A 13,255-nucleotide genomic window follows, 5' to 3' on the forward strand; every position below is an offset into this window, starting at 1 on the left:
TCAATCCAAATCACAAACACAAACTAGGGGTGACAGAGTGGAGCATCACATCCCCACTAACTGAGTCCATGGTTTTGTCCATGTTAATTACAGATGCCAGGCATGATTATTGATTGGAAATTTAACCATCCTAGAAATGGAAATCAAGACTTTTAAATTACAGCTTGAATCACATAAGCCACAAAAAGGCTTCTGCACAGCACTAGGCTGAAACCTTCTAACATAGGGCACTTCTGGCCACACTTGTCAGTACCCAAACTCTGTCTTCTGAAATCAGTCCAGACACAATGTTTAGGTGATGTATCAACAGGACAGGGCAAAATATTACAATAAGTGTGTCTAAGTTCCTGGCACAGCTAAGTTTAGCCTCAGATTGTGATGGAAGGAGTGAGGAGGAGATGGATGTGGGATGTGACCAAAAAAGATATACGAGGGAATTTGATGGATTGCGTTTGATTTGGAATGAGACGGGGAGAAGCAGGAGGAGTCTCGACACATGCTGTGATCAAGCAGAGTAACAGATGAGGAGGAAAAGTACCAGATGTGGAAGACAGAGGCAGTTTTTGCAGACAATCCTTCCTACAAAAAGAGAAATGAGTAACCTACTTTGACATTTTGAGGTGAAAGGTCAGTAGGTTCAGAGTGTACAGTATGAAGCTTCTGTGTACAATTTATTTGTAAGAAAAAACAAATAATTACAAAAAAAGTGATATAAAGTGTTTATTGTTTTTGGCATTAAAAACCATTTTGGCAAGTTCATTGATTTTAGAATATATGCTATCAGTTATACACTGGAATGTATCATCTGTGACCCCAAAAATCACTAAAGTGGTAAACATAATGGAGAACACTGGTTTTGCGTGAAAAGTTTTATATAGATGAGATCTATGGCAGATACTGGCTTACAGGAGTGTAGTTTTGAAAAAAAAAATAAATTCATTTTTTAAAACATTCAAAATAACTTGCTTACAGAGCTTTAGCAATACCCCACTAAAGGGGTAGTTAGAATGAGTTTGGTTTTTTAAATATGGCCCTTTTGATAAATCACATGTTGCAATATATTAAGTACAATGAAACCATTACATGAGAATACCAATACTCATTTTTTTATGTCACAAAAACCTGTTAATACAAATTTACAGAATATGAATTTTGCACTTGCAGGGACCCTACTGTATAAGTTACTGATTTATTTATTGCTAGTGATTTTTCCTAGACTTACAATTTGTTACCTCCTCTAGTCAAATGTTACACTGATTCAGTACTGGCGGAAATGTGGTTAGTAGGGTTGTTGGGCCCTCATTCAGTGCCCTCTTATATCTAATAAGTTAGTCTATTCATAATTTTAAGTACTGGAGGTATAAATAAAGACACTTGCTGAGCCTCAGTCACTAAGGCATCTATGGTAAGGTTTTGGCTGTTTAGAAGGACCTATAGAATAAAATGAAGCTTTCCTGCTGGCCCCTGGATGTTGCTCAGCTTTTTAATAGATTTATATGCTTTATTTATTTATAGCTCAGTGTTTCCCCTATGTTAATTGGTCTGTGGAAGAGGTGCCCCTTTTCCCTTTACCCTCTCCATCAGATGTGTTCAGGGGCAAAATAAATGTATAAAGAAAATATCAACAGCTCGGGGCTTCCGTATGAGCTCGGCGCTCATTCATGTCGGCTGTGAGTCAAAACCTTTAATGCTACACTGAACACACATCTCCAGCTCAGGTTACTGTCAATCAAACCTGATACTCATCTTATCTATGAGCATGGATAAGCCATGGCCTTGGTAGGGCACAGGAGAGCGAAATACATATAAGACGCCTCTGCTTTGTGCCTTTCTTTTCAGGGTGGGAGGTTGTGTTGATGAACGAATAGTAAGGAAAACACTGCAGTTGCAAGAAACGGAATAGTATGCACTAGCTGTTGCACTGTACACACAACATGTGGATGTACTGTGCCTATGGGAGAGCCTAGAAAACTGAGCAAAACATGACCTGAAAATCAAATTATCTTGTGTATCCACGGTGCAAAGGCATTCTCAGTGGAAGGCGACTCACATGAGCCTGACGATGGCACCAGCGAGGAAGTCCTCATAACTGAGGCGGATGTTGCCTGTCATGCTTGTGTCCTTCTCCCTGAAGGCCTGCGTCATGCTCTGGAGTTGGGTGCAAACCTGGATGAAATGGTCCAGCTGGATGCCAGGTCGCGCACCTTGCACGCTGAAGCGCCGTACCAGAAGCTCAGAAAACTGGGGACTAAGGTGATAGCCCATCTGAGTCAGAGCTGAGCATGAGAGGGATTGGAGGAAAGAGACATATGATAAAAATGAATTAATATTTCTCTTTGGTCAAAATCATGATTTTTGTTGACCAAAATTACAGATGTTTCCCAGTTAATTGTAATATCTTTAACATCCAATATCAGGGATACCTTGGTGTAGCTCTGTGCCACTGATACTTCCTGAGTGGTCTCTGTCATACTGCTGAAACATTGCTCTCCACCGCTGCATGTAGTCCCACAGTGCTGAGAAGCCAAACAGGTCTATTTGACCTGACCGTGTCTTGTCAAACATATCTACCGGGCAATACAAGAGAACATTAACCTGATGGGGACAGTTTTCTTCAGCTATTCTTTTAAAACAGAGCACAAATGTGAAATTCACTTTCATTGTCATGCCCATTGTCCAACATCCTTGATCTATCTCAAACCCCACTGAGCGTTTCATTTGGCTGCAGGTATATGACTTACTCAGCATCATGAGGCAGGTCTCATCATTAAAAGCAGACCAGTTGGAGTTAACAAGTGCCTGCTTCAACTCTCTTAGGTTGATGAAGCCACTGCGGTCTGTGTCAACAGTATGGAACCACTGGTACGCCTCTGGGTTTACACCAGGAGGAATGTTACCTACACAGATTAAAAAGAAAAATAGATATAGGATTAAGAAGGAGGCAGAGGGATTCTGATCAACTTTGAAGATGCCTATCATTTGAACATTATTTTCTTGTTTCCACTGTCCTCTTCTTCATCTTCAATCTGTCACCACCAACTAGTTTGATTTATTCTCTTTATTACTTCCCATCCTTATATTTTCAGTAAAGCTCTGAGGTTTTGAGAAGTGATGGGTATATGTGGAAAAATAAGAAAACCATAAAAGAGAATAAAAAGACAGAAAATTCTTGGAAATTAAGTGTTTGCCATGTCTTTGATGCAAAATAATTATTTATTTATTGTAAGATAAAGAAACACACTTCTACTGTCTGACAGTTGAAACTGCGGACTGTCAAGCAGAAACTAAATAATACATCTTTGCTTGACTCAATCTTTTGTCTTTGGTGTTAAGAAGGCTAGAATTATATAGTATGTAATGCCTCTAACACCGAAAGTACTTTATGTATAATTGATATGCCAAACATATTTCTGGATATGAGTTATGAGAGAACAACAGCTATTAAACTTATAGAGATGTTACCTGCTGGGAGAATACACTGATAAGAAAAAAATACGATGTTAGATTCTAACAAAACAAACATAAACATTTCATCAAGTTTAAAATACTGGTTAGTCACAACTGTAAATGGCATTTAAAACCCCACTGTCAAATTCATATCATTTAGACACAGCATAATCTTTCAGCAAAACAAAATAGTTAAATAGCATTGATTGTCAGCAAAATGAATGGGGAAAGTGGGAAAGATGACACTCCAGGCCCATTGCAGATGGATTCTGTGCCTGTGGGGAGTGATCGCAACATAGGCTGTCAGGTTCTGACTTGGGCTTAGCTGCTACAGGAAACGGCATAATCACACATATACTCACACTCTTTATCCATCTGTCTCTTACTCTGTTTAGCCCTCGCTGAGTATCACCAGAATCATCACTCCAGCTGTGTAATCCTGCTGAGGGGCACAAACTGAACCCAGTCTCTACATGACTGTCTGGGAATGTAAGTCATTTTCTATCCATCATCCCACCAGAGAGTGAGGTAGGAAAAAATAAAAGAGAAGCAATCAAGACGGAAAAGGAGAACACATCTGCACTCTTCTCATGTTCAGAATACACCTACACATTCTAGTCTCAGCATCAGTTACCTGCAGAAGCATGGTGTCCATAAGGTCCACCATGAGGCTGTCCTCCATAACTCCCATAAGGACCACCGGGGACACCCCCTGGTCCAGGTCCATATTGCCCTCCCTGACCTGGGGCTCCGTAACCACCATAAGGTCCCCGTGGTGGACCTGAGGCACCTCCATATGGAGCTGAGGGGGGAGGTCCATAGGGACCACTACTTCCCCCGTATGGAGCCCTTGTTGGTGGGTTCCCACCTCCTGGATACCCCTACAGAGACAGACAAGCAGCAAAGTTCACTGAGATTTACAGTCACTACAAGGACTAGGTGGCTGTGTGTGTGAGATTAAACAGCATGAGCATTAATAGTTGAGTATTAAAATCCTATATATAGGCTATATTAGGCAATACCTCAAGGTGAAAACTCTACTTAAGTCCAGTGTGGAAGTACTCACACTTACTCGATTACTTCCATTTTTTTTTTACTACTAACCAACTTATTATATTTCAGAGGTAAATTACATTTATCTGACAGTTACAGCTATTTGGATAGAGATTTTTCTAACACAACATGCAATTATTTTATATGTACTTTATACTTTAATTGTAGACTACTTCTATACAGTGAGATCTTTGTAGCTTTATCTGAATTTCGTCATTGAACGTATCTAAATATGCAACACGCGGTTTTGCTAAAAAAAAGCTAAGTTAAGTTACGTTAGGTTACGTTTTTACGTTAAGTTACATAAGTTCCAGCTGAAATAAACCACAAGACTTTTCCTGTCAAAGAAAAACCACGAGTGTTAGCGACATATTCATGACCACAGTGCTCCAGTATTGTTAAAGCAATGTAAACCTAATATATCTACTCCTAACTGAAATAATGTTTAGCTGAAAAACATGGCTAACCATAGAAAACAAATGAATGACTAACGCTACTTGTATGACGGAAAACAGCAGTTACATTGTACCGAGGTACTAAAACAGATAATACACTCAATACAATCATTCAGCAATATTAACACGTTATTAAATGTAACCTAAATAAAACACAACATGTAGTATTTCGCTACCTGGCCGTAATGGAAACTCATGTTCGACGGACTTCAACCTTACTTCCTTCAACAAGGCAGCCGTGAAAGCGGATACGTCACGGTTTGGCTCGGACAGCTATTGGTGCATTTCTGTGTCTATCAAACCCGCACCCGCGTCTCCTGTTGTGATTGGACGGCGGAGTGGAAAACTAATGACGTATTCATACATATTTGTCGTGATTACGTTTCCCGGTTTCTATTAGTAAGTTACTAATTTTCCAAGGAGCTGTACAAATCTTGTTCTTTTGTTCTGACTTCATTATAATTTAGGGATTAATTTTCATCTCTTTACCACCTCACAAAACAATGCAATAGTGTTATTTATATTTTGCTTCCAAAATGCCTCTTTTCTTTTCCCCATGCTATAATTTCACAGTTTTGTGATAGATAATTGTATGGTAATTATGAAATGTTTTTCAAAAAGAACAAAAGAAACACACACTGAAATATTTTACCAGTGAAGTAAATTAATCACAATAAATACAAAATGTGAAAAAATATGCTTTTTTTTTTTCAAAAATTAATTAATGTGTCAGTGTAAACGTGCTGGGTATCAGTTTTTTGGCGTATTTACTATGTATTTCATATGTTCATTAAGCAATTCTGAATTAATAGTGTGAGAACCTAAAATGACAACAGGAGTCACCAATAAAAAGAATTTCCACTATTCTACAAATTCCAGTAAAGCGTTTCCTGTGATGTTTTATTGGTTAGAACCCTGAGGTTAGGTCCAAGGAAAGGTGCTATGTACAGTATGCTATAACTGTAGCTAATAAGTTATTTACAAAGTGCCAGATATAACAGCTTAAACATATTAAGCAATAAAATATACACACATGCACGCACGAACACACACACATTCATTCACGCAAACCAATTCCAAAGAAATGAAACACTCCAGCGTCCTCTGTAATATTGCTTCTTGTGGAGTTAGCACACAGAAAATGTACGTTTATGCAAAAAGTCATTCAACATGATAACATTTAGAAAACAAAAATTCCTGAATTGATGGATATCAGCAGGTCCTCATGGAAACTGATGAGTACATTCCCTTTGCAGTAGCATCTTGAATACTTTGCTTAGTTTTTCAGCAATGTTGTTTCCAAGCTGTAGATAGTCTCTTATGGTTATGTTTTCCTGCAATCTTAGAAAGGATGTGTTAAAAAATGACACAAAAAATGTGCTGGCCTATCGAACGCACAAGTGCATGTCCTTGAATTTGTCTTGTATCTGTACAACTGGCGACTGAGACCGCCTTTTTTTCACGCTGAATGGCCACAGAGACAGCCATGGAGGCTTCATCACCTGGTACGCTGTCGAATTCTTCAGTAAGTGTCCATTACTAGTTTTCATATAATGAAAATATATTATTGAAGGATGTTACATTTTTGCAGGATTACATACAGGTCTTTGGAACATTCAAGACTGCATATGATGCATTTCTAAATTAACTAATGTTGAATTTTGTTTTTTATTGTCAGAAGTGACTTCTGCACTGCATGTACTTTATACTGTAAGTCATAATTATTCCTGTTTGTTTCCATTTGATTTCATTGATTGTTTGACCAAAAAATATGTATTTTGAATAATATTTACCTTGGCAGCTTTTAAGAAATTGACTGTGTTTCTGTCATGTCAACCACTCTATATGGGTATTTATCTAGCTGTTTCAGTGATGTTGATGCAAATCCCTAAAAGAAAAGTTATCACTGACATTGTTTTGTTAATTAAGATTAGAATTAAATTATTTTGCTAATTTTGCTTTGTTAAAAACCCATTTAGAAGCCTTTACCTGCTATGAAACACTTGCAAGTTGCAAGTTGTTTTTCAGTGTTTTACAAAAAACAGTTTTAGCACAACCAAGTTGGCACCACATGAAGTAAAAGGTGTTGTTAAAATTGACCATAATAAAAGTTTAATAAATATACCAGTGTCTGTCTTGTTGTAATTGCATATTAATTTAAAAATACATTTTAACATATGTTTGTGTCAAGTTAACCTGTCTTTGTGTCAGGTTAACACATCTTTGTGTTAACCTATTTGACACAGTAAGTGTGTTAAAAGGGGAAGACACATTACTTTAATCAAATTTGACACAACATGTGTTGTCCCTGAGCTGATGCAGCACGTGTGTCAGAATTTAACACATTATGTGTAGTATTGTAAATACAGCTCGTTAAAGAGTTTGGATTGCTGCTTCTCAGTTAGGATGTTACTGAGATTGTGCACAGATACTTTAGGATCAGTTCTGGACTGTGGCCTGGGTAATGCCATTGGTGTCCTCTCTTGACTGTTGGCATGCCTCATCCTGTCTGTTTCAGCCTTCATCCTAAGGAGTTTCATGATGCGTTTGCAAATAAGGTAAATCATTTCACAGATACACATTAATATGCAGGCAGCAGAGGAGACCACCATAAAGATGGTGAAGATCTTCTTCTCTGTGGGTCTGGATATGAAGCAGTCCACTGTGTTGGGACATGGCTCCAGAGAGCACTTGGACAGGCGTGGCATGTCATAACCTTCATAGATATGGTAGAGGATGTAGAGGAAGCCGGCATCAAACCCAGCCTTCAAAAGCAGACTCAGCTACAAAAAGAAAAACAAGGGTTAAGTAAGTGAACAAGTGAAGTAGTCAAACAATATTAACATGATTTCTCAGTGAGCAGGTTTGATAATAACTGGATGAATGATGTATTTTCTGACCTAATGTAGGATTTGTAATAAAAAGGCAAAAATCTGAAACAGTTTGATGGTATAGTAGAGCTTGTTTCAGACTTAGCCAATAAGGCGTGAGAAAACCCTGCCAAAGTCCTGTTTTCTTGTGATCAGAACAAACAAGGTCTTTTATACATAGTCTATGGCAGTTTTTTCCCCATTTTTTTCTTTTTTCTAATCCTGTCCTGTCCAGCTGCGTGGTATACAGTATAAGGATGTGGGTGCCTTGTTGAGCCAACAAAGTAGCTTTTCCAAGAGGTGCCAGCTGCAGGGCAACTCATGGAGTGGGGAGACAGAAGGGATAGGGATAGAAATAGAGAATAGAAAAAGATAAATAAAAGTTTTTCTGATGTTTCTAATTACTAACTTCAGTTTAGTCTAGGGTAATATTATTTATATATATATTATTATTATTTATTTTTCTCTGTTTTGCAAGGCCTGAAATAAATGCTCATAGCCTTTGTTCTTACCTGGTATGTCCACCAGAGCCCTCCATGTTTCTTCCCAGGGTTGGCATATAAGTGGGCGCCCTTGTGGGTGTCACTGTACGCCTTGTCCTTCTTCTCCCGATACTTAACGTGCCCGACCACTAGCAGCGACGGACAGGTGACGAAGATGAGCTGCAGGGCCCACAGGCGGATGTGGGAGATGGGGAAAATGTGGTCGTAGCACACGTTGCTGCAACCAGGCTGGGCTGTGTTGCAGACAAAGTCCTTGACGTCATCACCCCACACCTTCTGGGCTGCCACCACGAACACCATCACCCTGAAGATGAAGACCATGGAGAGCCAGATGCGGCCGAACGAGGTGGAGTATGCATTGACCCCACTGAGAAGTGTCTCCAATGCAGACCAGTTCATGGCTTCTGCCTTTGGGGTGGCTGATGGAGATCAGGATGAGGCTCCTCAGGAGACCAGGTGGGATTGGCGGAATGAGGGTTTTGATTAACTGACCCTGAGTAGTGAAAAATTTACAAACTTAGGCAAATTATAGTAGCAAGCAGTTAAACATTAAAATTTATAAGAGAGAGATTTCAGAGAGACAGATTAAGTTAGAATGGTCTAAATCAATGCAGTAGAAGCTGAGATATCCCGACTTTTATCTGCAAAATTGTCTTAGAAACCAAGAATCAGGAATCCAACATTTCCCACACATGCTAGATAACACCTAGATAATGTCTTCTATTATGCCCTCTATGCTCAATAAATGCCCACATCTTTCACACTCAACACCGCAAGTTTATAAAACGCAGGATGTCTGTTATGAAACCGTAGTCTCTGAGTCTAAACCATTATTACATCAATATTACACCATTGGCGTAATTTCCCCTGGTGGAGCCATTTGTTTTCACTGAAAGAACAGCACTCCTCATGACTGGTTACCTGAACTTGATGAGTTGGTGGCATGTCCCTTTAAAGATTTAAACATTTGCAGTTACATTAGCTTATCAAAAATGTTCTTATTACCAATATGGTGATCAAAAGTATTTTTGTTTTTTATTGTACACACAAAAATTCTGCGTTTTTGAGATGCAGAGACTCCTGTTGTATTTTTTGGATGTTTCTCAGTAATTTTCTGTTATCCACCCTAAGAAGGTAAATAAGCAGTCACAAACAAAAAGCAATTTTAATATGTTGATCAACTGAAACCGAAACAGACATAATTTTTCAGATTATATTTCAGTGAGTCATCATCAGATACTTCCCTTTGCTGAAAAGACAGATCAGGGCTCTGAACTCTATTTGTCAGCTATTTGAAAGGTGTAATCAGGCAGCCACAAATATCTGTAATCCCAAATGCCTATAGCAATCTTCAAAGGACTGTTAAGAGACAGGATTGGTGAATGGGCTTTAAGTTATAATATTACTGGACTGCACTATCTCATTGTGTGCAAACTTTAGAGACCACCTGTGCTGTTGAGTTGAGCTGCTGCGTGTTTCTTTGTGTGCTGGCGTGTGTTTTGTCGCCTTTTTGCATCTTTCTTAATGTAAAGAGTGATGTATGTAGATATGTGCATTACCATTACTTTCAATGTGTAATATTTAGAGTGATCTATTATCAGATATCCAATATAGTATTCATAAATATGTTTTCATTAGTGTGTAATCACTGGAAAATACCAACGGGTGCATTTTCTTCACCTTAAACATAGAGAGCAAGTTTCCTGTCACAGAGGCAGCCATATTGTGCGGCCATGTTTCTACAGTAGTCGAGAATGGACAAAGCAAACACTGGCTCTAGGACAGGGAATCACCTGTTTTGTTTTAAAGGTGACAACCTCCATATTGGCCCTCACACCTGGAAAGCACAACTAGATTCTGCTAATTCTTTCATTCCTTACAACTTGACAAGGATTTCTCTTCCACAACAGCAAAAAAAATTCTCTTATATGTTTACATCTTATTCTGATGAATGATCACAGCCTGACTGTCCAGTGTTCCATTTCAGTTCTGTCTCATCTAATCCTGAGTATTTGAGCTCCAAAACAGATTTCCTTGAGCATTTTGGCATGAGTGTCGACATGTTGAGCTGTCAAAGCAGTACTATTTTCTCTCTCAGACTACTCAAATCCAGACATATTCGGTCACTGCTGATGTTACCTACATGTGTATGTGGAGAATAATACTAGTGGTATTCAGCCAGTGCCTTTGAGACTTTAATAGTTTTCCATTGAAAATATGCTGTTTATTTTGAATCTTAAGGCATGTCACTTGGAAAAAATGATTCAGAAGCCTGCTAAATTCACAAATATGCTCATCCTAACACAGAAGCATGTACTTTATAATTCATTGCTTTTGCACAAACATAGAGAGCATGTGATTTTTCTCTAAATTCAGACCTGATAGGAAAGAAAGCCTCAGAGACAACAATATATCTTGTCTCAGGGAAATGGCAAAGCTGGACCTGCACCATTTGTTTTCTTATTTTCTCTAGATTGCAATGTTGCCTCCCCTGCCGACAGCAGCCAGCCTCGTCTGTCTCATTGTAGCATGTTTTCTTTTCCTTTGTAGTGATAGACAAGACATAACAGGCTTTTCAATGGAGAAATCGCCAGTTATGTGAGACATCTGATTTCAATATTCCTCCACAGTACAAAGCAAATACGGCTTTAGTGAATATTTATGGCTTTATTAGGAGAATGGGTGGGACAAATCAACAACCATAAACATCCTTAACAAACAGGTGAAAACAAACTGTAGTTAAAATCTATTATGTCTACAGCTTTATTTAGTGCCTTGTGTACATACATTAATCACCTCATCTCACACAGTGAGAGATGCTTGAGTCGCTTAACAGGCTGAGCTAGTTTCAAACCTTCTTCTACCACAAAAAATACACTTGTCTTATACTGTATGAGTCATTGCTCTTTTGTAACGAGGTACTTTTATTTTTCCAAGTAATGCTTTTCTCTCAGTTTCTGTCATTCACACCTCACCTTTTTACCTTTAATCTAAAGTTTTTAAAGGTAACACGTCATCTAGAGAAGCAGAGCACATGCAATCCAAGTTACAGTTTTACTCATGCTACTTCCAGTTGTCTGTCTTTCCAAATCTTAATCTTTTGTACGAACCAAGACTAAGCTCTTCCCTTGACATATACAGTAAGATGCTCCTTAGTTGTATGATACGACAGAAACTAGAACAGAATGAACAATATTCTTGCCCTTTAGTGTCCTAGTATCTTGTTTCCTCTGTAACCCATTGTGGTATTTTTATGAAATTAAATTAAAACTCAATTGAGATCACATCTATTTTCTTGGTCAAGAAACTCTTAGAACACCAACAAAGCACCTTACCTTAAACGCTGGGAAGCAGTGTCAAAGAGGTATTTCCTGGCAGGTGTGTCTTTCCCAGCATGTTTTGGTACAGTACTGACTAACTTCGTCTGACCTGAATATATTGAAATGGGTGTCTTTAAGGTGTGGATCTCCTGGAAAAGTCAAAGAATAGACTGGGTGGGTGGGGCATCACATGAGAAACACATACAATATTATGCTGGTGCACTGGCATTTGAAATGTGGACTTATTTTTCATAAGTAAACCTGCCCCAGGGTGTGTGTTTTAAAGGCAGATAAGTGACAGAGCAGCAAAATGTGTAACAAATTGCTGAACGTGGGAGTGGGAAGGATTTGATAATGAAAAAGGCATTTAGAAGAATAGTAAGCAACTGGCAGGTGACACAGCAGCATGATATTGTCTATGATATGTAGTAGATGCAAAACCTGTTCTGTGAGCCAGTGTGAGCACTTGGGTCCGTTTGAGTGTGCTGGTTTCAGCCGTTTAACCTTTAAATCACTGTCTGCTTACTGCCATACTCTGTAAACTCTGTAATGATTGTACATGCACAAAAAGAGAAATGGGGATTTCCATCTTAACTCACAAAATAAACAAAGCTCACAATCAAAGCTGAAACAAAACACTTGGAAATTTTCAACTGAAAAAAACCTTTCATGGGCCTGTGGTGTCGGCATCTTCATGACAATACTGTACATACCACAGGAGGGAGGGGACCAGACCTGCTGGTCTGTTTCACTTTTTAGTTTCCAAATGGTTGTGCTGACACACCCACTTGATTGTTGTTGTGAAAAATGCAACAAGTGCAGTTACTGCATGAGAATAGACTAACAAGTGTGGAAATACACACATTGGAAGTACATAGATATGTAGGAGCTGAAAACTAACGTGATGTCAGAATTCTTTACAGACAATGGATAAAAAGAACAGCAGACCCCAGAATAGTGTACGTTTAGGGTGTTTATAAGTAATGTTCTAATTTGGCACCACTTTTTAATGCCATTGTGTCCTTTTCTTTAAGGAAAATGTCACACTGCACCTTCCCTAAAACAGTACACTCTGCACAGGGCTGGATTCTGTGATAAATATTGTACTATCTTGCACTGAGTGAAACAGACAGAAGAAGGATCAGACAGAGAGAAAGATTAATGCCTTTCTACAAAGAATATGTTATGTCCTGCAATGGCCTCTAGAGAATGCTGATGCTCCATCATTTCATTCTTTCTCTTTCTTTCTTTCTTTTTTACAGACAGGAGGGAAATGGAGAGAAAGAGAGAGAGATGAGAAATGTTAAGTACACAGAAAAAGAGAGGATCACATCTCTCCTATTAAAAAACAAAGCAGCCACATCATCTGTGAAAAAGAAAGAGGCAGCCAGCAGCCAAGTCAGAGTTGCTTTTCAGGTAGTGATGTTATTCTATAGAAGCAAGCCGTTTCACATGATGTTGGTTATATCGACCAACAGATTTAATATCTCAAGCTCCAGCAGTCCTTAGGTGAAACTGAAGAAATGCTTGTTACATTATATATACACCTATAGCTGTAGTTCATCAAGACTCACTTCATTTAACCACCCACTTCAACACAGTAAGTA

General features: G+C 38.6%; 2 protein-coding genes across 2 annotated transcripts; both read right to left on the bottom strand.

Annotated features, from left to right (window-relative positions):
- Positions 1-704: 704 nt before the first annotated feature.
- Positions 705-5,220, bottom strand: pef1 (penta-EF-hand domain containing 1). Its single transcript, XM_026300449.1, has 5 exons — positions 5,132-5,220; positions 4,082-4,328; positions 2,742-2,897; positions 2,424-2,567; positions 705-2,276 (listed from the first exon to the last, which is right to left on the bottom strand). The coding sequence occupies exons 1-5, from the start codon at positions 5,150-5,152 to the stop codon at positions 2,047-2,049; spliced, it is 798 nt and encodes a 265-aa protein (XP_026156234.1). The 5' UTR covers positions 5,153-5,220; the 3' UTR covers positions 705-2,046.
- A 678-nt stretch (positions 5,221-5,898) lies between these two features.
- On the bottom strand, positions 5,899-11,768 carry gjb9b (gap junction protein beta 9b). Its single transcript, XM_026300448.2, has 3 exons — positions 11,664-11,768; positions 8,338-8,821; positions 5,899-7,738 (listed from the first exon to the last, which is right to left on the bottom strand). Exons 2-3 carry the CDS (start codon positions 8,725-8,727, stop codon positions 7,301-7,303), a joined length of 828 nt encoding a protein of 275 aa, XP_026156233.1. The 5' UTR covers positions 8,728-8,821; positions 11,664-11,768; the 3' UTR covers positions 5,899-7,300.
- Positions 11,769-13,255: the final 1,487 nt, after the last annotated feature.

This window comes from Mastacembelus armatus, chromosome 11, assembly GCF_900324485.2.
Source record: "Mastacembelus armatus chromosome 11, fMasArm1.2, whole genome shotgun sequence".
Classification (NCBI taxonomy): Eukaryota; Metazoa; Chordata; class Actinopteri; order Synbranchiformes; family Mastacembelidae; genus Mastacembelus; species Mastacembelus armatus.

What these genes read in the sequence shown, in the direction of transcription:
- pef1 (XM_026300449.1), bottom strand. Translation starts at nt 5,152, where the DNA reads ATGAGTTTCCATTACGGCCAG. An exon ending in TGAGTTTCCATTACGGCCAG is followed by an intron (nt 4,329 to 5,131) that starts GTAGCGAAATAC and finishes CTGTCTCTGTAG; the next exon opens with GGGTATCCAGGAGGTGGGAA. An exon ending in GACCTGCCTCATGATGCTGA is followed by an intron (nt 2,568 to 2,741) that starts GTAAGTCATATA and finishes ATTGCCCGGTAG; the next exon opens with ATATGTTTGACAAGACACGG.
- gjb9b (XM_026300448.2), bottom strand. Translation starts at nt 8,727, where the DNA reads ATGAACTGGTCTGCATTGGAGACACTTCTCAGTGGGGTCAATGCATAC. An exon ending in GGCTCTGGTGGACATACCAG is followed by an intron (nt 7,739 to 8,337) that starts GTAAGAACAAAG and finishes TTCTTTTTGTAG; the next exon opens with CTGAGTCTGCTTTTGAAGGC.